General features: G+C 38.4%; 1 protein-coding gene across 4 annotated transcripts in view; it reads left to right on the top strand.

Annotated features, from left to right (window-relative positions):
- Positions 1-14,168: 14,168 nt before the first annotated feature.
- LOC148029881 (pantothenate kinase 1-like) overlaps positions 14,169-23,669 on the top strand; it is a 55,556-nt gene continuing 46,055 nt past the window's right edge. For 3 of the 4 annotated variants that reach the window (XM_087686191.1, XM_087686193.1, XM_087686194.1), the window contains exons 1-7: positions 14,170-14,392; positions 15,099-16,080; positions 16,178-16,259; positions 16,345-16,422; positions 16,624-16,688; positions 16,934-17,187; positions 17,964-18,049. In XM_087686191.1, coding sequence (XP_087542317.1) covers positions 15,429-16,080; positions 16,178-16,259; positions 16,345-16,422; positions 16,624-16,688; positions 16,934-17,187; positions 17,964-18,049 — 1,217 coding nt within the window. In that variant the 5' untranslated portion in view covers positions 14,170-14,392; positions 15,099-15,428. Of the gene's footprint in view, positions 14,393-15,098; positions 16,081-16,177; positions 16,260-16,344; positions 16,423-16,623; positions 16,689-16,933; positions 17,188-17,963; positions 18,050-23,669 lie in introns of all 4 variants that reach the window. The other variant, XM_087686192.1, reaches the window with a different exon arrangement.

The following is a 23,669-nucleotide window of genomic DNA, read 5'->3' as shown; positions in this document are numbered from 1 at the left end:
TCTTCAGCTACATAAATAAATCAACTGGTTAGAAATAAATCCTAACCTTAATTTATTACGAGTGTGCACTCTAAACTCATAAACGTTTATTAATTTAATATGCATTTTGCGGAATCACCCGCTATGGAATCACCCATGTACACACTAAATTAATGAAACGCCCGAAAAGGACAGGCGTCCCCATCAACTTCTCGCACAAAGAATCCTCTTTGCGTATGAGCCCCGGTCATCTAAGTTTACGGAATCCACCGTAAAACCTCACGGAATCCACCGTGGAATATGCCTCCTGGCATCATACCGCCGGGGTGGGATAGCAATTGACCTCAATTGCTATTAGCTCAATGTGGAGCTAACAGAGTGGGGAAAGCATTTAAGTCTCTAGCGTGCATCCATTGTGCTTCCTCTACAGGATGGTTCTTAAATTTCACTAGATATCTAGAATACCTTCGACCAGTTCTAGTGGTCATGTAGTCAGTGTCTATAATGGCTTCTGGTTCAAGTATTTCAATCTCTTCTTCTAGTAAAGGTGGGTTTTCATAAACAGGATGGATAGGTAATTGGCCTCTAAATGGTCTCAATAAACTAATATGAAATGTATTATGAATTTTCCAATGAGAGGGCAATTCTAACTTGAATGCATTATCATTAATCTTATGAATGATTCTAAATGGTCCATAGAATCTAGGAGCTAATTTGACAACTGGATGTCTATCTACACTTTGCAGTCTACACTTTTCTATTCTAAGCCAAACATAATCATCAACTTTGAAATTCATAGCTTGTCTTTTCTTGTTGGCTTGTTTGGTATATGATTGTTGGGCTTTAGCAATCATATCCTTTACCTCATCAAAAATAGTGTTATGCATAACAACTATATCATCAGCACTTTGTATTTTATTAGACAAAGATGCAACAGGTGTAAATAATCTATATCCATAAATAACTTCAAAAGGTGCTTTCTTTGTAGATGTGTGCGGTGTATTATTGTAAGCAAACTGTAACAAATGCAAATGAGCATCCCATGTCTGAGGTTTAGAGATAGTGTATGCACGTAAAAGATCTAAAATAGTGTTATTTGTGGCTTCTGTTTGTCCATTTGTTTCTGGATGAAATGCAGATGAGAAATCAATCTTTGTGCCTAGATTTGCAAACAGTGTAATCCAAAAATTATTACAAAATCTAGAATCTCGATCTGAAATAATCACTTTTGGCAATCCATGGTTAGTAAAAACAGTTTTCAAAAATAACTGTGCTGCTTGTGATGCTGTTAAAGTTTTCTTACATGCAATGAAATATGCTTGCTTACTAAATCTATCTACAATTGTCCAAATCATGTCATGGTTAGATTTAGTATTTGGTAAACCAGTAATGAAATCCATAGAAATATGTTCCCAAGGTTTAGATGGAATAGACAAAGGCATTAATAATCCATACTGTTTACCATGATGTCTCTTTATTCTTTAACAAATCAAACATTCAGAAACGAAATTAGATACATCTGCATCCATATGCGGCCAATAAAAATCTTCAGTTAACATGCGTAATGTAGAAATGATACCTCTATGACCTTGATATGGGGGACAATGAATTTCATTCAAAACAAAAGATCGGAATGGAATAGTAACACACAGTCTCTTTTCAAAGAACATAAATCCATCATTATATGACAATGAATCAACAGGAATGAAATTATTTTGAACTAATTTTTGCCAATCAGAATGAAAAGTAATATCCTGGTGATATGTGTCTTTCATAGCAATCAAAGAATCAAAAGATATTATGGAAATATTATGAATTGCAGGTCTTCTACTCAATGCATCAGCAACTACATTTTCTTTTCCAGGTTGGTATTGAATGATAGGATGGAAACTTTGAATGAAGGAAGCCCATTTGATATGACAGTCAGAAATTTAGGGTTGGCTAAGTAGATGTCTAATGCTTTGTTGGTCGGTCTTTATCATGAATTCTGAACCCATTAAATAATGCTTCCATTGTTTTAATGCTTGTACAACTGCTAATAGTTCTTTGTCATAAGTGGAATATTTAAGCTCAGAGGGTTTCAGCTTAGAACTAGAATATGCTATTGGATAGTTGTCTTGCATTAATACGGCTCATATTCCTGATCCGCTAGCATCGGTTACAACTAAAAAGAATGGTCTATTAAAGTCAGGCAATTGTAAAACAGGGGCATTGGTTAATGCACGTTTGAGTAAATCAAAGGATTTCTGCTGATTTTCAGTCCATTGATAAACAATTCCTTTCTTAAGAAGTTTTGTTAATGGTAAAGCAAGTAATGAGAAATTACGTACAAACTTCCTATAGAAACTAGCAAGACCAAGGAATGAGCGTAATTCATGTACATTTTTAGGAACAGGCCAATGCAATATTGCGTCAATTTTCTTAGGATCAACTTTAATTCCTTCTTTTGATACAATATGACCTAGATATTCTATTTCTGTCTTAAAGAATTCACTCTTGTCAGGATTTGCAAACAATTGATTTTCTTTCAGTAATTGAAAAACTAATGATAAATGCTCATAATGCTCTTTTTCACTTTGACTGAACACTAAAATATCATCAAAGAAAACAATCACACAATACTGATATTTTAGAAAAATACGGTTCATCATTCTACTGAAAGTGGCAGGTGCATTAGTTAATCCGAATGGCATGACTAAGATTTCATAATGGCCAAACTGTGTCCTGAATGCAGTCTTAAATATGTCGGATCTATCTAGCCTCACCTGATGATATCCAGACTTAAGGTCAATTTTACTAAATATAGAAGATCCTTGCAGTTTGTCCATAAGGTCATCAACTCTAGGTATAGGATACCTATTCTTAATAGTGATCTTATTTAATGCTCGTTAGTCAATACACATACGATAAGTATTATTCTTTTTCTTGACTAAGAGCACAGGTGCACCAAATGGAGAACTGCTAGGTCGAATTAGGCCTCTATTTAGTAATTCTTCAACTTGACTCTGGATTTCTTTTTGCTCTATTTGATTGTGCCTATATGGTGCTTTGCAAGGTGGTTGTGTGCCAGGTATTAGATCAATCTTATGGTCTTCTGGACGTGATGGAGGTAAACCTGGTGGTAGGTCTTCTGCAAAACAGTCCTTAAAATATGCGAGAAATTCCTTATGCCTAGGGTGCACATGATTTTCCTTTGCATGCAATTCATTCACCCAAATGAGATATGATTTAGTATTCTTGCGTAGTGCACGTTTTGCTTGAGTATGCGAAAGCAGTGGAAAAATATGAGATGCATGCATACCAAATAATGTAATAGATTTTCCTTGAAAATTAATATTCATTGTGTGTGTAGAATAATCTATATTGGGATTATGTTGGTGTCTCCATGGCATTCCTAGAATAATGTCGCTTGACTGTAATGGGACAACTAAGAAATTTCTTCTTTCAATGTATGGACCAATTTGAATTTCTAAATCTTGAACTTCTTGTGTGCCATTATACCTACTGCCTAAAAATGCAGCTTTTATGCGATAATGAGTAGGTACAGTATGCAATTTTAATTCCTTTACCAATTTTGCTGAAATAAAGTCATGGGTACTACCGTCATCATGCAATATAGTTCTTTCTTTTCCATGCACCATACATTTCATAGTCAACAATGAATGTGAAGTAGGCATACCTGGTAAAGTGTCGGAAGTAGTAGTAGGATCATCTTCTTCTTCAGTGAAATCCGGCATATCCTCATGCTCGTCTTCGTCCATAGCTCCAAGGTAGTTGATATGTGCTGGTGGCTTCTTTGAATGACAATTTGTTGCGAGATGCCCTGGCTGGTGACACTTATAGCATACTATTGGCTTAGCTTTGGTCACATTATTTGCAATGGCTGGGAATCTGGGTATATTTGGATTTGCTTGTGGAATAGGCTTAGAATTTGAATTGACAGTGGATGGTAATGCAGGTGGTTTAGGCCAATTCTTGCGGAAAGATGGTGATGAGAAACGACCTGGATTAAACCTTCTGAAATTGGAATTGAATTGTTTAGTTCCATAATTACCGTTAGCTTGGAATGGCTGTGGTCGTCGATCTCTTCCGCGTAACTTATCTTCAGTGTCGTGAGCTAAGGAGATGGCGTCTTCAAGGGTAGCAGGCTTGAACATGTTTACTTCAGCGTAGTAATGTCCAAGAAGTCCAGACATATACTTCCACTTATGTGTCGTCTCTGGTACGTCTTCAAGCATGCGTAACTGTAAGAGTGCATTCCAAAAACGCTCTGTATACTGTGGAATAGGCTCACGATCTCGTTGTTGAAGTAAATCCCATTGCTTGATAGCCTTCTCATGAAATTGCGGTGGAAGGAAATTTTGCATGAACTTCTTCTTGAAATCTTCCCATGTAGCAGGACATTCTATACTCTTACGGACTACAGTCCACCAAAGTGATGCTCTGTCTATCAGATGATTAGTAGCACACTTGATTTTATCTTTTTCAGGATAAGTTTCCTCATGGAAATAGTCATCAAACTGGCTAATGAATGATAAAACAGTCTTTCCTTCTCTTATGCCATTGAAAGTGCGGAACTTGAAACTTCGTTTACTTATCTTGGATTCCTTACGAATGGTTTGTGCTTCAAGAGTGGCGTCGATGGTACGTCGTATCAAATCTTCAGCTTGAGGTTCTTCTTTATTGGTGGATGCTCTTTGTAGCTTTGTCAATTGCGCTTGCAAGGCTTGCCTAGCTCTTCGCTTTTCTTCCAATTGTAGCATGATTAGATCCAGCTTTTGTTCCATGGTAGGCTCGGGTAGGTCGTCTTCAGCCATAGGATCATCCATATGTGGGGTAGTCATCCTGCAAAACTCAACAAACCTTTCTCACTCAAAATCAGGTTAGCGGGATGAGCGTAGCTCAAATTTGGGGTTACAAGGCTATGTATTTTTGGGTATTTTCTTCTTCAATTTTCAAAAATTCTGCAATATTTTTGTATCCGTTTGCTGAAAGTACTTCAACGAACTTGTAGATAGGTAGAACAGCTTGCTGCGAACAACTTTCAAGTTCAGAGTTTTTGCATACGAACAAGTCTTCTATGAGTTTTAAGCACTAGTCAATTCTGATTTAGTCTGACTTGCAGAGTTGCAGACTTAGCAGACTTGCAGAGTTGTTGACTTGCTGGACTTAGGCCGACTTGCAGAACTTGATTACCGTCGACTTGCAGAACTTAACTTCAAAAGTGCGAGACCCGGAGTTTGCCGACTTGTTTGATCTGTGTGACTTGCAGAAAGCCTTAAGCTTAAGTAATTAAGCTTAAGCTTATGAAGCTTAAGGAGGACTAACAGGCCGCCGTTTTTTTTTCGTGGGGGGGGGGGCCGTTTTTTGGCCGCGCGAGATTTTCGGGCCTATCTTCTGATACGCCGAGGAGATTTTTGGGAAGCTTAAGCTTCCTTTAAGTTTTTAAAGCTTTGTAATTAAGCTTTTAGTGAAGAGGATTAAGACTTTTCTCACAGTTTTTCAACGACTTGTTGATGGAGATGATTGCGTGGTCCTCCGCCTACAGAGCCTGGTCCTTCGCGATCTGACAGTGGAAATAGGGGTTCTTGATCGCCAGAAGTCTGCCTATATCGACGGTTCGCGACGAGATTGACTGTAGAGCCCGTTTGTTCCTGGAGCTCCGCCTTCGCCCGAGATTGGTAGCGATTGGAAGCTCTTGATCTCTGCTCCGCTCTGATACCACTGGTGCGCAGATCGGTCACAGATAGCTCACGTGGTGAATCCCGGAAGGTCCCCAAGAACAAAGTACTCTACCTTTTTGCACAAAAACCCATGTAAAAGCATGCATGACAAGAGGCAAGAGACAAATTGGGTTCAATCTCCCCCAGGCCTTGTGTGAGCGGTTCACAAAGTATGTATTTTATGTATATTTCCAATCTTCATGCTCAATAATAGCCCAATTTACAAAAATATGACAAGCTTTTAGCTTTTGAGTTTGCTTTCTACAAAAATAGGAAAATAAAGCTAATGGACGGTGCCCATAGAGTCTGGCACGCCCAATCTCAATGTCCAAATAGAAATAACATATCCGGGCGCATAAGCGCATACAAAATAATAATAAATAATCGATGTCTCAATAAACATAACAAAATATAGGCGTGGCGCCTATCAAAATATAGTCCAAATGTCGAATACCCGCTAGACTCCAATGCTTTCCTCCGCCACTGCTGCTATCTCTACACATCAACTGAAGCATTCACAATCGTTAGTAAAATAATACAATTAAACCGACAAAAGTGAATACCTAGCAGTCTTCAGCTACATAAATAAATCAACTGGTTAGAAATAAATCCTAACCTTAATTTATTACGAGTGCGCACTCTAAACTCATAAACGTTTATTAATTTAATATGCATTTTGCGGAATCACCCGCTATGGAATCACCCATGTACACACTAAATTAATGAAACGCCCGAAAAGGACAGGCGTCCCCATCAACTTCTCGCACAAAGAATCCTCTTTGCGTATGAGCCCCGATCATCTAAGTTTACGGAATCCACCGTGGAATATGCCTCCTGGCATCACTGTTGGCAAGAAGGCTCTCCTATGCAAGTGGGTGTACAAGCTAAAAAGTACCCTTGGACACCCCAAGCCGGCATACAAGGCTAGATTGGTAGCAAAGGGTTTTAAGTAGGAGCATGGCGTTGACTTTGATGAGGTCTTCTCTCTTGTAGTTAAGGTGACCACCCTGTGCTTAGTCTTGGCTTTGATTGCATAGCTTGACTTGGACTTGTACCAAATGGATGTCAAGACGGCTTTCTTACATGGGGACTTGCATGATGAGATTTACATGGAGCAGCCTAAGGGCTTTGCAGAGCCTGGTAGAGGGAGCACCTAGTGTACAAGTTGAAGAAAAGTCTTTATGGCTTGAAGCAAGCACCTGGGGAATGGTATCATAAGTTTGATGCCTTTATGCAATCATAGGGCTATAACCGTAGTGCTATGGATCCGCACTTGTATAAAAGAAAGCCCATGATGGATCTTTGCTTATTTTGGAACTCTATGTGGATGACATGCTATTAGCAAGGAAAGCTCTTGATGAGCTAGATGCTCTTAAAGATCAGCTCAAGAAGAGCTTTGAGATGAAGGATGTGGGACATGCCTCTTACATACTTGGTATGCACATTAGACGCAATAGGCATAAAGGACTCCTTTACTTGTCACAGAGGGAGTACATTCATAAAGTCCTTGAGTTTTTCCACATGCAGGACGTGAAGCCTATTGGTTGTCCATTGCCTTCTTATGTGAAGGTATCACAGGCCGATTATCCACAAACAGATGAGTAGAGGGATGAGATGGCCAAGATTCCCTATACATCCGCAGTGGACAGTCTTATGTATGCCATGATAGTCACTCGTCCAATATTGCCTTTGCAGTTAGTGTTGTGGCACACTATATGGCTACACCTGGCAAGAAGCATTAGGATGTTGTAAAGGGTATCATGAGGTACCTAAAGGGCACTGCAAATATATGTAAATGCTATGGTAGCCAGGATACAAGAGTCATGGGGTACACTAACTCTGATTATATAAGACATGCAGATAGTAGGAAGTCCACTTCTAGCTATGTGTTTACCTATGCTGGAGGTGATGTCTCTTGGATGTCCAGGGTGTAGAACTGTATGGCTCTTTCCACCACTGAGGCCAAGTATGTTGCAACCATTGAGGCTTGCAAGGAGACCGTATGGTTAAGTTGTTTGGTTCATGACCTTTGTATTGACGCTATCCCTACACTGCATTCGAATTCTATGAGTGCTATTCAATTAGCCAAGAATCCGATCTTCCATACGAAGACAAAACACATTGAGGTGAGGTATCACTTTATATGTAGGGTCATTGAGGACAAGTCTGTTGGCCTTGTCTGTTACTAAATTGATTGCTTATTACACATTCTCTATTTAGTAAATTTATGTCAATAAATTAATGACTCACTTTTCTTTAAGTATTGATGATGATCTAGCATGGCCATAAGACCATTTAGAGACCAGTATTCCTAGTGCATCACTTAATGGGGTGATCAAAGCACTGTAACAGGGATATTTAGTACAAAAAATACAAGTTATGAAGGGAAAAGGAAGTGTTTGCCAAGTGTAAGAGTGTATGCAAGAACCAAGGAGTTACACATAAATGAAGATGGATTGAGTTCTAAGAAGAGGAAGTGCATTAGCATTGTGTATATGTATTTATGTATGCATCCGAGGACGCTTGGGAATGTTTATTTGTGTGTAATGAGCATTGCATTCATTTGGGGTCATCCTCTCCCTTACAAGTCAAGGTTTAAGGTCTTTTCTCTCTTAATGAATTAAGGAGAGAAGTAATTCTTTCACTAAGAAAGATGAGAGACATGATCCTCTAGAAGTGAGAAGAGAAGTGATTTTCCCTTTCTAAGGTCTATGATGACCCAAGATTTTGTGTGGAAGTCAATCTTAAGGTTGAGGCCCAAGGTAATCTAATGAACTCTCCTTATCTATGGCTCAAGGTGATTGCATGGACCATAAGTTAAGAATAAAGTTTAAAAAGCTGCTTTTCTTAAAATAGACATGGTAAATCCATTTTAAAAATATCTCACACTAGAAAGCCAATCTCTAAAAATATCCTACATGGATTATGAGAAAGGTGAGATTTACAACTTTTGTGTTGAACGTTTTTCCATCCGAGCAATGCACAGAGAGATATTCCAAAATTGGTGCTACAGAGTAAGTCCTAGAATAGCCACAACTTCCATGAAGATCAACCTTTCCAATCTTGGCACTCAAGTATCCAATCTTGGCACTTAAGTCTCTCTCCAAGAAAGGAAGCTCTTGAAGCCTATAAAAGGGAGGCTCTCCTTGGGTGTGGAGGAAGCAAAGGAAGCATCACTTTGCTTGCACAAGTGAGCAATTACATGCTCAATTGATAGAGTATCGTAGCTTGTTGGAGATTCCCAAAGTATGTCAATTGATTGACAGCTTAAGGGCAAGGAAAGAAGCTACTTATGAAGGATCGGATCCTCGAAAAGATGGTGATACTAGGGGAAACACCATTGCACCAATTTATGGTGAAGGTGTAAAGCATCCAATTATTGAGAAGCTTCCTAGAAGGAAGAATAACTTTTGAGTCAAGAAGGGTAAACAGACCTTACCTTGAGTGAGGCGAATAAGGAGGAAGTCATCTCCCTCAGCAACCAACTACTCCCCTGATTACTCAAGTTCCTCCTCCTCCTCCTCATCTTCTAGTTCCTACTCTCTTGGTTCTAAGTCTTGTGCAATCCGCATCAGTTGCTTTTTCCACTACCTTAGGTCTCTCCAGAATCTGGCATTGGTCCACAACGTAGGTCATGTTGAGGATGGCATCATGGATATGGTTTCCATGGAGAAACCCATACTAATTATGATACTAGATTTTGGGCAACAGGATTTTTATCCTTGCTTTGTGGAGAAACCCAAGGTAGTGGAAAAAGTAACTGATGCGGATTGCACAAGACTTAGAACCAAGAGAGTAGGAACTAGAAGATGATGAAGGATGAGGAACTTGAGTAATCAGGGGAGTAGCTGGTTGTTGAGGGAGATGACTTCCTTCTTATCTGCCTCACTCGAGGTGAGGTCTTTTTACTCTTCTTGACCTGAAAGTCCTTCTTTCCTCTAGAATGCTTCTCAACAATTGGATGCTTTGCACCTTCACCATCAATTGATGCAATGGTGTTTCCTCCAGTATCACCATATTTTGGAGGATCCGATCCTTCATAAGTAGCTTCTTCCCTGCCCTTAAGCTGTCAATCAAATGACATACTTAGGCAATCTCCAACAAGCTACGATACTCTGTCAATTGAGCCTATAATTGCTCACTTGGAGGCACTTCATCAATTGCCATCTTTACCTTCTTCTTGCAAGGATCGCCTTTACTTTGAGAAAAGCAAAGAGTCCTACTCTTATACCAATGTTATAAGATTCGAGATACATGCTCGACCTTCTTATATACTTAAAAGATATATAGTGAATATTATGCTGGCACAGAGAGAGAATAGATGAGAGAAAAGAAAGATGTAGAGAGAAAGAGAGAGAGATAGAGAGCTTGACAACACACTAGGGATTGGAAGATGGGCTAGTTCCCTCCCTGTGGTGTTATATTATTGACAAGGAGCAAGCTCCTGTGTTACACGTAAACCAGTTCTTAACTTGTAGATATTGGAAATAAGATCATGGCTCCTTGAGCGGTATACAACCGGCTAACACTTGCACAACTTGGAAGTTGATACCTTTTGATCCTTCTCAAGTCTCTCCTTCTCTCCTACACAATATGCGTAGGGATCTCCTCTTGGGGCTTGATTTCAGTAGAGCTTTCGCAGCACTTGCACCTTCTCTCCTCCTCTTGCATGCAAGCAAAGTGACACTTCCTTCACCTCCTCCACACCCAAGGAGAGTCTCCCTTTTATAGGCTTCAAGAGATTCTTTTTTTGGAGAGAGACTTGAGTGCCAAGATTGGAAAGGTTGATCTTCATGCAAGATGTGACTGTTCCAAGACCTACTCTGCAACACCAATTTTAAAACATCTCTCTATGCGTTGCTCGAATGGAAAAATGCCAACACAAAACTTGTAGATCTCGTTGTTTCTGATAACCCACGCATGCCATTTTTAGAGATCAGCTTTCTATCGAGAGATATTTTAAAAATGGATTCACCATGTCTATTTTAAGAAAAGCAACTTTTTAAACTATATTCTTAACTTATGGTCCATGCAACCACCTTGAGCCATAGATAAGGAGAGTTCATTAGATTACCTTGGGCCTCAACCTTAAGATTGACTTCCACACAAAAGCTTGTGCCATCTTAGACCTTAGAAAGGGAATATCACTTCTCTTCTCACTTCTAGAGGATCGCATCTCTCATCTTTCTTAGTGAGAGAATTACCTCTCTCGTCTTTCTTAGTGAAAGAATTACCTCTCTCCTTAATTCATTAAGAGAGAAGAGACCTTAAACCTTGACTTGTAAGGGAGAGGATGACCCTAAATGAATGCAATGTTCATCACACATAAGTAAACATTTCCAAGCGTCCCTAGATGCACACATAAATACATATACACAATGCTAATGCACTTTCTCTTCTTAGAACTCAATCCATCTTCATTTATGTGTAACTCCTTGGTTCTTGTGTACATTCTTACACTTGGCAGACGCTTCATTCCCCCTTCTTAACTTGTACTGCCTGTACCAGATATCCCCGTCATAGTGCTATGATCACCCCATTAAGTGATGCACTAGGAATACTGGTATCTAAATGGTCTCATGGCCATGCTAGATCATCATCAATACTTAAAGAAAAGTGAGTCATTAATTTATTGACATAAATTTACCAAATAGAGAATGTGTAATAAGCAATCAATTTAGTAACACCCTCTACTCGAAATGGTGGATTTTAAAATGGTTCAGTCTTTGGCACCCAAACGTTTGTTGACAATAATTTCAATATTGGTGAGGTTAGCAAAGAGAACATCGAGGTTATGCTTAATATTTACAAGTTGTTTTGTATTGTCTTAAGATCTCAAATAAGTAAGAGAAAAATGAAGATGCTCAACTTTTCCATGGATCAGAAGAAGGAAGAGTTTATGTAATTTGGATTTAAGGCCCTTAGGTTGGGATAAATATTTAGATATTTAGGATATCAAATGGGGATAGGAGTCACTAAAATGTAGAGGTTGGATTGGCTTATAGCTAGAGTTGAGGCAAAGGTTTCAAAGTATCAAAACTTCCAAATGGATTATATTGTAGGATTGTATTAGTAAACATTGTCATTAATCCAATGGCAATGTTTGTGTTGGCTAGAGTCAATGCATTCTCTAAAGCTTGCTAGAATAGGATGGAAAAAATAAGGGGAGATTTCATTTGGAGCTTTTCCAAAAATCAAAATTGACACTTGGTGTTGTGGGAGATTCTTTGTCTATCAAGCGAAAATGGGGGTCTTGGAGCATAGATGATCAAAGAGGAGGTTGGTCGTATGATTCTCAAGCTAGCATTGAGACTAGAGATTGATTTGCCTTGGACAAGAATAATGAATAGTTGGATGTCATTAGCTTGTTCAACAAACAAGAGGTGGGATGGACTTCAATGGCAAGATGTACTATGTGTGGACTTAGATTTCAAGATTACGCAATCAACCATTACAAATGCTTTATTGAAGTCTTGGAAGAATGAGATAAAAAACTTCTAATGATTGAAGTTGAAGGAACAAGGAGAATATAGTTCTCTAAGAAGTCACATTTGGCTTTTTGCATTTGTCTACACAAAATAATGTTGCCCCAATCAACAAAAAATTGAAGAAATCCAAACCCATAAGAAAGAAAGGAATTAGGGGATGGGAAGAGCTTTGGGATTTTCAAAAAGTGGAATTTCTTGAGGTTGATGCTATCTTAAGGGCACGTAACTAGGATTTCAATGAAAGTGAATGGCTAAAGGAGACCACCAATTGCAAGAAAGTTGGCATGGCCCACCTCCTCAATCGGTAATGCCAAACATCCATTGACATCACTAGTGATTGCTAGAGGAAAAAAGTTATGGGTAGTCCATGGTAGTAAAGATCTTGAGAAGAAGACAGATGAAATTTAACTTCACATACAAGAGGAATGTAAAAATTTATTCCCATATGAGTAGAGGAAAACTTGGAGATGTAGAATTAGGAGACTATGGAAAGCCATACCTTCAAAGAAGTCAAAGATTGTGTTTTGGAGAATATGCATGAAGAAATTGGCCACTAAAGATAGATTAGCCAAATTCATTGAGGTTGAAAAATAATGATTGATTTGCTTCAAAGCTAAACGAATCAATCCCATATATTTTGCCACTACCTTGTGGTCCAGACAGTTTGTAAGAGAGTCAAGAATGGGTGCAAATAGTGGGATTGAATATAACATCAATATTAAAACATATTTATTTGGAGACAAAAGGAAACTTGATGATGAGATATTGAAGGTGTGGAACCTAATTACAAAAATAGTTCTAAGGGCATTATGGGTAAATAGGAACATTGTAGTAGTTGCTATAGTTGATAGACTTCCCAGTCATGTTCTTTTTGGGAGAATAGGTAGAGAGGCGGTAGGACTTTTGAGGAATCTTATGAAAAAGGGAACATCTTCAAAGTATGTCTACTGCTATTAAAGCATGTTGTTTTGTAATAAGTTTGGGGTTTATACACAATGATCATTGTGGCATCTACCGAGACACAGATGTAAATATTTCTACAATAGTAATAAAATCATTATTATATGCAATTTAAACAAAAGTGAAGCTCCCCTTCCATTTCTCCCCTATTACTGTGTGTGGAATGACTTTGGAATCTAGAGGGCCTTCTACATGCATCTACGTGTATGGTCATTCATTTTGCCCTCATCACATTTTTGGTGTTAAAGTCAAAGAAATTGAAATTCATGGAAATGTGAATTATGTTCTATGCTTTACCTTGAAATACTAAGGTGCAAATATGTAGGAGTTCTCCAAAAATGATACTACAAGGATCACAATAACAAATTACATATATGTATGTGTAAAGTTCTTAATGCTCACAAAACACTGGCTGTGTGAAGCGTGGCTTAGGGTGTGTCCACACCCATTGCTCTCATAATGTTCACTCAACAATATTGAACAATTTGTAACGACCAAGAGGGCATTTGTATACGAGACATAAAAACCAAAATACAAAACCCTCTTGCCACATAGAGCGTGTCTTAGGATGCAAAGTACCCTAATTGTTAGTAAAGTCACATCGAGGGAATCTAAACACAGGACGTCTAGTAATTCTTCATACGATTTTTTTAAGGGAAAATTCTTCAACTCCCACGGGCTACCACAACCAAATGCTCTAGCCTACTTTGTGAGAGGGAAGCCCAACAATGTACAAAAAGTGCAAAAAAGATCCATAAGTTTAACATCGAAAGTCAATGGCTCTACTTTATCGAAAGGACCATGACAAAAGCATGCACTAACTTCTAAGCCTTAGGGCTAGTCGACTGCAGTAAACAAGCGAGAATAACAACAGAAGAAAGAAATGCACAAATACTATCGACTAAAATATTGGCAAATAACACAGAAGTTTGTGCCATGTGGAAGTGGACTAATTGAGAAGTCTGACTCGATCCACGACTTTTTCGACAAAAGGTTGCTGGTTGATGAATGCAACAAACGTTTTGTGATTGTCGTCTACGTCTGGCGCGAGAGAGAGAGAGAGAGAGAGGAGGAGGGGGGAGAGAGAGAGAGGCGAAAAGAAGGTGGACTCCATCTTTGGCTGGTGATGTTTGGTTGGCTGTTCACCTCCTCCTGCCTGTCTCATCAACAGGGCGCAACCTGACAGCCGTCTTGCAGCAGCAATCGCATGCTCCTGACCTCCCCCCTCTGCTAATCCTCCAGGTTCGTCTCCTTCCTTTAGCTCTCAGTTCCTGATTCAGTCCTTCTGTCTGTGCGTTTGGACTTTCTTTCTCAGGAATTGCTTCTCTTATTTTCTCAATCACAACTTCTTTGGAGCATTTTGATCCTTCCCTTTTTGCCTGACCGCTTTCTCAGTTTTTGATCTTGGTCTCCCCCAGAGAGACTTCTCTCACGCTTTTTTATATGCAAACTAATGGACTTTGGTCCTTGATGGTTTCGTCTAACTGCATTCTCAATGTCTGATTTCGACTTTGTTCCCTGAATTCTGTGTGTGTGTGTGCGTGTGCGAGTGCGCGCATTTTGGATTATTGTTTTTTGGTTGTGGACTTTGATCGTATTTTTCTTCGCCTGACTGCTTTCTCACTTTTTGATCAATTTCTTTATCAAAGAGTGGCAAAATAGATGGATAGCAGCACATTTTATCTGTCATGAGGATAGCAGTCTTCATCTGTCATGAGTGGCAAACTATGGATGGTTAGCAGTCTGAATTGCATGTGTAGAATACAAGTTTCAGAGCCATTAATTTGTCATGAGGCTGATCAAATGTTTTGTTTATAATGCTTTTCATGTTTTTTAGTTCTTCTGGTTATGTTTGTTGCTGTCAGCTTTGTCGCCACAAGTACAACAGTTGAAGTAAAGTGTGCCTATTTCTCTACTTGTTGAAATCCTACCTTTTAAACTGTTGCAGAAATCAACAGCTAGTGAGTCTGCTGGCTTCATGCATGTGGTTCTTGATTATCAGCCCTGATAGCCACTTTTGTATATTCGAAGACAGTAAAGAGCTCCTTCAACCGTATGGAGGTGCTTTGAATGGTATGACCACTGGTATCTAATTGGCCGTGAAGGTGGCTATATACAGAAACATTGCAGCACGGCAGTGAATGAATTTCCACTCAAATTGTTTTACGTGACTACAATCGAATGAAACTGGTGGTTGAACAGATTTATCTGGGCCTGCCTTCAAGATCTTGCCTCTCCTTGTACCATCATATTAACTTTCAAGCCTTGTTCTGGCAACATGAGTACTGTCAAAAGGGAGTTGTCAGTCGACCCCTGGAAATATTGTACCTCAGGTTCTTGCAAGTCGTTTAACAAATCTAACTCATTTACATTGGATTGCCTAAAATCTCCTGCTGATCCAACAACTTGGAGAGGTGCATCATCTCATGCAAGATTTGGTCTTGACATTGGTGGTACACTTTGTAAAGTAGTGTACTTTGAGCCATTTGAGAACCTTGTATCACCTGCATTGCCAGGTGATATGTCTTCAGCCAATCCATTGATCGGAAGGGCTGTTAATAACAATGACAGTCATTTCTTTGTAGATTCCATTGTTCAAGGAGACTGTATGTCAGAGAATGGAACAGGTGCATGGCAGGGCAAGCAGCATGGAGCTACAATGAGGGATAGTAGCATTGGTACTTCATCATACTGTACACTTCGCAATGGAGAGTATGTCATGGACAATTGTGTCTCTCATTACGAGGAAGAAAAACTTAAAGATAGCTGTGTGAACTGTGAAGTGGTGAATGGCAAACTGGAGGTTGAAGCAAATACTGGAGGGCACATTGGCAAGGCCAAGAGCATGAGCCAAGTTCACAAGATTTGGACTTCCAGCCATGCCCCGGTTGTACTGCCTGGCAGAGGCACGCTTTACTTCAAGTGTTTTGGTACGACTGCTTAATTCCAAGTAAATTGTTGGAAGTTTTGTGAAGTAGCTGAAGTTGTTGCTTCTCAGATTGCTCTCGGTATGTTCCCTTTGAGCAGAAACTTGGAGAATGGAAGAATTTCTATTGCTTACAAAAGAGCACTCTTTGGTGACAGGAGGCAGGGCCCTTGGAGCGACAGGGTATGCTTCTTGGGTGTACACGAAATATTTGACCTTAATTGAGGCTGAGATTTTGAGGTTGAACCACAGAATTGTGACTTTGCAGGGGCGGAGCCAGAAAATTCAATAGTCAGTTCTACGAAATTGCTGGATTGCAGCTAAAGCGTGCAGATGAGCTCATAAGGTTGGTTGGAACTTAGCTTCTTTGCCTAGCGAATGATGTGATAAAGGGCCATCTTTTGTTTTGCTTAGTACAATCATCTCCCATGAATAGGGGCATTTAATCCATGGGCTTAATTTAAATCTCGTTGAGAACTTGCAGCATGTGCGTTTTCATAACAGAATACAGCTTATACTCTTGCCTTGTTTGGCTGCTGACGTGAAGCTTGGTTCGAGGCATTGACTTTCTTACAAAACACTCTCAGCATGAGACCTTTGAATATCCAAAAGGTATGTTCCAATTGTTTGCTTGGGTTACAATTGGTATTTGACCTTTGTGCCACATTGCGTTTCTCTGTTCTTGGTTATCTTTATAGAAATGTTTATGCTATTGTAGATTTTCTGTTTAAACACAAGTTTAGGTTTGTGTTGCAGCTATAGTGGAATTTTAATATCTAAAAGGTAGTTGCAAAGATACTTACAATGGCTCTTTGTACTGATCTAACACTTGGGACACTTCTTGTATTTATTGGCAGGGTCCTTCCAAGGGGGTGTCATTCAGCGACCTATCAAGTCACCAGAAGAGAGCACCTCCGAGAGTGATGGTTCTTCTGGAGAAGATGAGGTTTTACTTGGTAATGAACTGGAGGAACCTGCTGTCAATCCTCACAGTGAGAAGGAGAAGTATGTAAAGGAAACAAAGAGTGTGAGAAATACTAGAGTACCTGAGAGTCCTTGTGAAAGTGGTGTATTGATAGAAGGCAACCTGACCCTGTACCCTTACCTTGTTGTAAGTACATGTACATTATATGTCCTGTAGTAAATCATTCAAATTTGCCACAGGTCATGAGACTAGCCAGAACCTGTTCACTTCTTTACTTTGCAAGTCTGTTGAAACCTTTATTCTTTAAATGTGTTTGCTGACTGTGTGCTAGTAGGTAGGCTATTGGCATTCTAGTGCGTGCTGTTTTTTGGCAGAGGCTTAATTGGCTGGCATCTCTTTTGCAAACCGGCTGTTGTACCTTTGTGTTCGAGGTGTGGTGTATATATCATGTGACATGCATCTTTTTAAGTCAATATGTTTGAATTTTGGAACAGAAGTTCCAGTTGCATCTGCATTTTCATATTGTTATTGTTTGATGAAATTATCCAGTCAATTGGATGTTGCTTGATTAATGATGGTTATGACAATATTAGGGTTGGGGAGCCATTACAACACTTATCTGATGTCAGAGGCAATTGCTCTATGGACTGATGTTTACACATTACTAGTATCCAGTCAATCGAATGTTGCTTGATTAATAATGGTTATGACAATATTAGGTTGGGGAGCCATTACAACACTTATCTGATGTCAGAGGCGATTGCTCTATGGACTAATGTTTACACATTACTAGTGTGACCTTTGGCATGATCTACCAAAAGATGCTATAGGAGGATTTAGTTTTCTATTTTCTGTCAGTTCTTTGTGGCACATTTCTTTATGTCTTTGTTTATTCATTATCATAGTAATTTACAAAGGGTTTATCTATTATTAACATAATCTCATTCTTTTGCTCATGGTAGGTGAATATTGGGTCTGGAGTAAGTATCCTGCTTGTGGAGTCACCTGATAAGTTTAAGCGTGTGGGAGGCACAAGTTTAGGTGGAAGGTATGCTTTTTTCCTTCACAATATCAGGTTTTGTAACATTGTCACCTAATATATGTATGAACTTTGGTGCTTTAGCCTTTTCAATATAATGGAAAGGTAATGATATAGAGGTTTTTGTAAGCCACTGCCGCCTTTTTGAAAACTTCAGAGCTCAGGCAGAACATCAAATCTTTATTGTTTGATTTTGTGAAATGGTAGATTGATTGCAGTGCTCTGAAACGAGTTAGAATGCAAGAAATGAACTATGAGAGTACTTGAAGATTGCTCAATATCTCTATTTGTGGAAAGTATTAAATACAGTTCTGGTTTTTTGCTTAGACACTAAATAGACATCGTAGGAAGGTAATAAATAATTTCAGCTTTGTCACTAGATGTATGAACATTTCGATCTTCTTTGCCATGCCAACTAAACATTACCTGCATTTCCAAGTGAGAAATTCACAAATGACTACAGGATATGATTGTAATGTGCTAGTATATAGTTAGCAATTGTTATATAATTGTCATGTATGTGATACATGCAACAGTGTTGCATGAAGGTTCACCTATGAGATCTTTGCTCTTGTTATGCCTGATGGGGAATCAAAATGGATTAATGAACTGGAATGTATCATTTCTACTTTACGTTCTGTAATGGTCTCACTATATGGGCTCTTGCTTATAAACATAATTTATTTACCTGTTTAGAGTATATTTGCATTCTAGCTAAAGTTCATGTCTGATTTGATTTGAAAGCTTCTTTGTAGTAACTCATTGAGCTTTCTCCAAGATAGTCTAATTGATAGCTGTCTCCAAGAGAGTCTAATTGATGTTCAGCCCTTTCTAGTGCAAGTTTACAACACATACCTCTCTTCTAGCTGAGCTGTCTCCAAGAAAATCTAATTGATGTTGTGCCATTTCTAGCGCAAATTTGCAACACTTACCTCTCTCTTCTCTCCATAGAAGTTTGAATTAATGAATTGGAATATTTAGAGAGGGCCACATCTCTCTCTCTCTCTCTCTCTCTCTCTCTCACACACACACACACACACACACACACACACACACACACACACACACACACATTATGGATGCTCGTGTCATCTATAGTACCCCAACCTTGGCATCTTAGTGCCTTCATCATGTGTGATAGTATCGGGATTTTCTTTTTTAGCTTTTATATACTGTTTCTTTTCCAGATAGTTGTGTTACATTACTCTATACATGGTTGTAACTCATGGTCTCATAGGTCATTTTGTCCTTTTGTGGATGTTGAAATGTTTTACCTCTCTCTCTCTCAGGATTTTGAATTAAACAAATGAAATATCTACAAAGGGCCTTCTAGCCAACCCCACTTGTGTCAAAGACAAGTAGAAAACAAGGTAGGAAGCCACAAGGCTACAATGACAAGGAAAGGCAATCATGAAGTGGGTACAATTGGGGCAAAATGGATGCTCTTCTTCCACAGAGCAACTGCCTTTCTAACGACCACACCAACATAGATATGGAATTCACTCGCTGAAATAATAGTTCTTGAACAGTCCACGTGACCCAAGATACTTGAGGTTGAATCAAAATTGAAGGCATTATGTGTCACTCCAGATATACAAATGACCAGTCCAACGTAGAAAATGAAAGACATGGTAATGCGTCAACTGTAGAGTGACTATCAATGGCATGCCCAAAACCTAGGAATGGATGATTGTATGTGCTCATGTCGCTAAAATCCATGCTTTGAAAATGACTAGACCCATCTGGTCACTGAGTAGGACATGAAGAGATGAGCAAGAGTCTCATGATGCACAAGATGTATCTACTACAAGAGATCTTGCTGCATTGCAATATATCACCGATGGGGAGACCCCTTATTAAAACTCTTTAGAACTTTCTCCTATAGGGAACTCCACAATTGAACTAGGTGATGATGCTACTTAGCGCTACTATTCTTGGATGACCAAACTCTATTTGCCTTTTGTCATCCATCTCTTGTCCACTACCATTTTATAATAAATATGATTGGCAGTTCGTTTCAATAAAATCTTTGGATGCACAAAATCCTGGTTCAACCATAGAGATGAATTTTGCAATCTAGGCAAAGGGTGGATGCTGCTGGAGCCATTCCTCCAAGCTAGTTTGAATCAGCTTGTAAGATTGAGGAATCCAAAAGTATTGATGATACAATAGGTAAACCTAAGATTGATGAGGAATGATAGCATCTCCGATAGTGCTCAAATTCAATCTTACCATCTTGTTACATTTCACATTCTAAGTGCTTATCAAGTTAGTCAAGCAATTTGGAGGTGACTAGATTCTCAGTTTGAAGGGAATTAGTCGCTTGTCTTGAATTAAGGGGATGCCAAGTAGTAATGTAGTATCTCCTTCCAAGAGGCAATCAAGTGGGAGAATAGAAAATTGTGGCATTTTGCTTTCTTGAGTCTAGTTCAAGACGTGTCACAATGATGCCTAGATTCAAGTACAGCAAGGTGAGATGCTAACTTGCTCGATGAAAGCCAGAGCAATGTCCACCCAAGCTTGGTGTTGCTCATAGAAGGACTATAACACGGCCATCCATGGAGCTGCCATATGGATCAATTACTTCATCTTCAACCTCAAGATTTGGGCATGGATGAAGACATAAGAAGAAGACTAAGTCACTATCTCAGTTTGAAAAGATGATCAAATTTAAAATGTATTCTAGTTCGCAAAATCCAAATCTTTTTCACAAGTCTATTTATCAATTTTAGATTTTATATGGTTGTGACAACTAAAAGGAAAAAGAAAATATTAAGTTTGCAGCCCCAAAATCATAGAGATCCTTTGTTTGTATGGTACAAGGCCAAATTCTTCTTGTTCATCTCAAAAGAGATTAAAATTGGAATGGGATGGGGCTTTGTCAATGGGAAAACAAGCCATTTAATGACTACAAAAAGAGATTTTGGGAGCTACTTTTGAAGGTTCAACATTTCAAGAAAATCAGCAGCTTTGAAAAGCTAAGAAAGTTTGGAGGAGGTTTACATTTTAAACTTCATACTGCTCCTAATCATTATCATGGTTTTGGTCTCAGGGAACTCATTGACCATGTTGAGATATGAGACATGGACCAATCCAAAAGAATGGTAGTAAAAGAGTGGCTTTCATGAGAAATATTCAGCCTCTAAAGAAGGACAAAAACAACAGCAAAAGCAGCCAGCAAAGCAAAAGAAGACGAATCCATATGCACCTCCAAATGCTCCTTAACTTTGCTCCAATCTATAACCATAAGTCAAATAACTTTTTCAAGAAGAAAGACAATGCTTCGTGAAAGAAGGAGATTATTTTACATGTGGATAAACAGGCCACATAGTGAAGCAATGTTCAAACAAATGACAAAGCAAGGTCTTTAATAACAAGCCCAAGTCGCCAATGGTAATCAAAATGCTATCAATCTAGTAGTAAATACACACCACACTCTAGAGATGTGCGAACTATTAAAAGCTTGGGGATAATGAAGCAAACACTATTTGTTATAGATACTGTATTCGTGTAGTGCTTGATGAAGAAGGCCATGATGTAGCCTTGAAAGTTAGTCTAAATGATGTGAAGAAAATGTATGACATTTATGAAAAGGAGCTCTTAGTTGTGGTTCATGCTTTGAAGATATGAAAGCGTTATCTTTTAGGCAGTGAATTTCTCATAAAAATTGATCATTAAAGCTTGAAGTATTTCAAGAGTCAAATGTGTTTATAGGAAAAACATGAAAGATAGGAGAATTTCTTACCCATTTTGCATTTTTCAAATTATGTACACTCTTAGAAATTATCCTATGGTAGTTAATGGTCATAGAACTAGTATATATAAATGTTCAAAAAAATAGACTTATTTCATTATGTACATGATGGATAATCAGATTTTACAATATAACCTCCAAACAATGTCATCTCTTCAAGAATATGGATGCTACTTATAATTTTTTAAACCACATTATTATTTATATTGTGGTAAAAGAAAAGTGACCATATTATTATTTACAAAGATCAAAGAGAGAATATTTAAGAGGAAAGTCAAATATTAAGTATCAAGTTAAAGCAAAGATATATTGTATATATAATAAAAGCGATAAACATGGATATATCTAGTAAAAGTGTCAAACAAGACCCATGGACCTTGACAAAATGTTCAATACATAAATTGAAAGTACTAAAAAGTCACTCTTGAATCCTAGAGAACATATCATGACTACTGTCCACATCCTCTTCAATCTCCTTGCTCTTACTCACATTGCTAGAAGCAGAGGTGCCATAATACTATAATCTATTTATAGAGAGAGAGAGAGAGAGAGAGAGAGAGAGAGAGAGAGAGAGAGAGAGAGAGAGAGAGAGAGAGACAGAGGAACTTTGCAATTAAGCGTGCTTGGGCCAAAATAGTATTGCGATGGGTGGCCTCTTGAGAAGTCTTGGTGTTGCACCCTTGTAAATAAAAAAAGAGGGAGGTGAATATTTTGACTATAGTGTAGTGTGTATAGTAGTTAACTAAATGCATTTAATTGTATAATAATGCAATAAAATGCTCATACAATTTGTATGTATTCTATGTAGAGCAATAGACTATATACTAATGCATTAGATAGATAGAGAGAGAGGGAGGGATAATGATCTATCATGATTTCGAAGGGGCCTTACAATCAACACTTGTGTCTTTCATTATTTCGATGTGTATTTTGCTATTTTAACATGGTATCAAATGTTTAGGTTTGTCAAATCTTCAAGGCAAAAAGCAAGAAGTGCTTCTTTCATATTTTTTGAGATCACAAATATTTTGGATGATAAGAAACACCTTTATTTTGTAAGAAACACCTTTTACAAGTTTTGTAAGCTCCATATTGTTAGAATCAAGTTTCCATACAATTATGAATTGATGTTGGCCTAGGTGTGAAGTATCGTGTGATTAATTGATAGCGAATGAAAGATAATGAGAGAATTAATCGATGCACAATGATACTCGATCACAAAATGAATGCTAATGTATTAATGAATGAATGAGAGTACAACATTGGAATGGCCAAATGAATAATGCCACACTCTATCTGCTAGGGTTGTATGAAGTGTGCTTTTATAGAATACCCTAACCCTAAATGGCTTAATGGTCATAATAAACCTTGTCATAGTGTCACTAGAGTCCTAGAGCACAGGGGTAATAAGTGGTTAGGGGTAATAAGTGTTTTAATGATAGTTTGAATTGCCTAGGGAGCCCATAACATGGATTAAAGGGCATCAATGCGAAGCCCATGAGATGGCCTATAAATCCCCCTTCATGGAATGGGTGGATTGGTTGAGGAATAATAGAAAAATCTTAGAAAATTATGTACATGGTTATGGTTACATATGTTTATCTAGATGGATATAGCAACCTACGACAATACAATGAATGACAGATCATGTTTTAAAGGGTATTAAATATAATGAAGGAAGAGCCTTTATAAAAAGATTTGTCACAATGTCTTTTACATAACTAGCCTAACCGATCACAATCCATGAATCGATGCGTAATAAGTGATGAAAAACCTTCCAAGAAAAGGCTTAAATCCTTGGTGTCCTTGAGGTATGTGAAGGCACTCTTCGTTGCTTACCAATGATTCAAAAAAGGGTAGTAAATGATCATGCTT

The sequence above is a fragment of the Lygodium microphyllum genome, chromosome 10 (genome assembly GCF_053477565.2).
Source record: "Lygodium microphyllum isolate KBCC chromosome 10, Lygodium_microphyllum_v1.1.10, whole genome shotgun sequence".
Taxonomy (NCBI): Eukaryota; Viridiplantae; Streptophyta; class Polypodiopsida; order Schizaeales; family Lygodiaceae; genus Lygodium; species Lygodium microphyllum.
The sequence above is the reverse complement of the archived record's forward strand: the minus strand, read 5'-3'. Positions and strand labels throughout refer to the sequence as shown.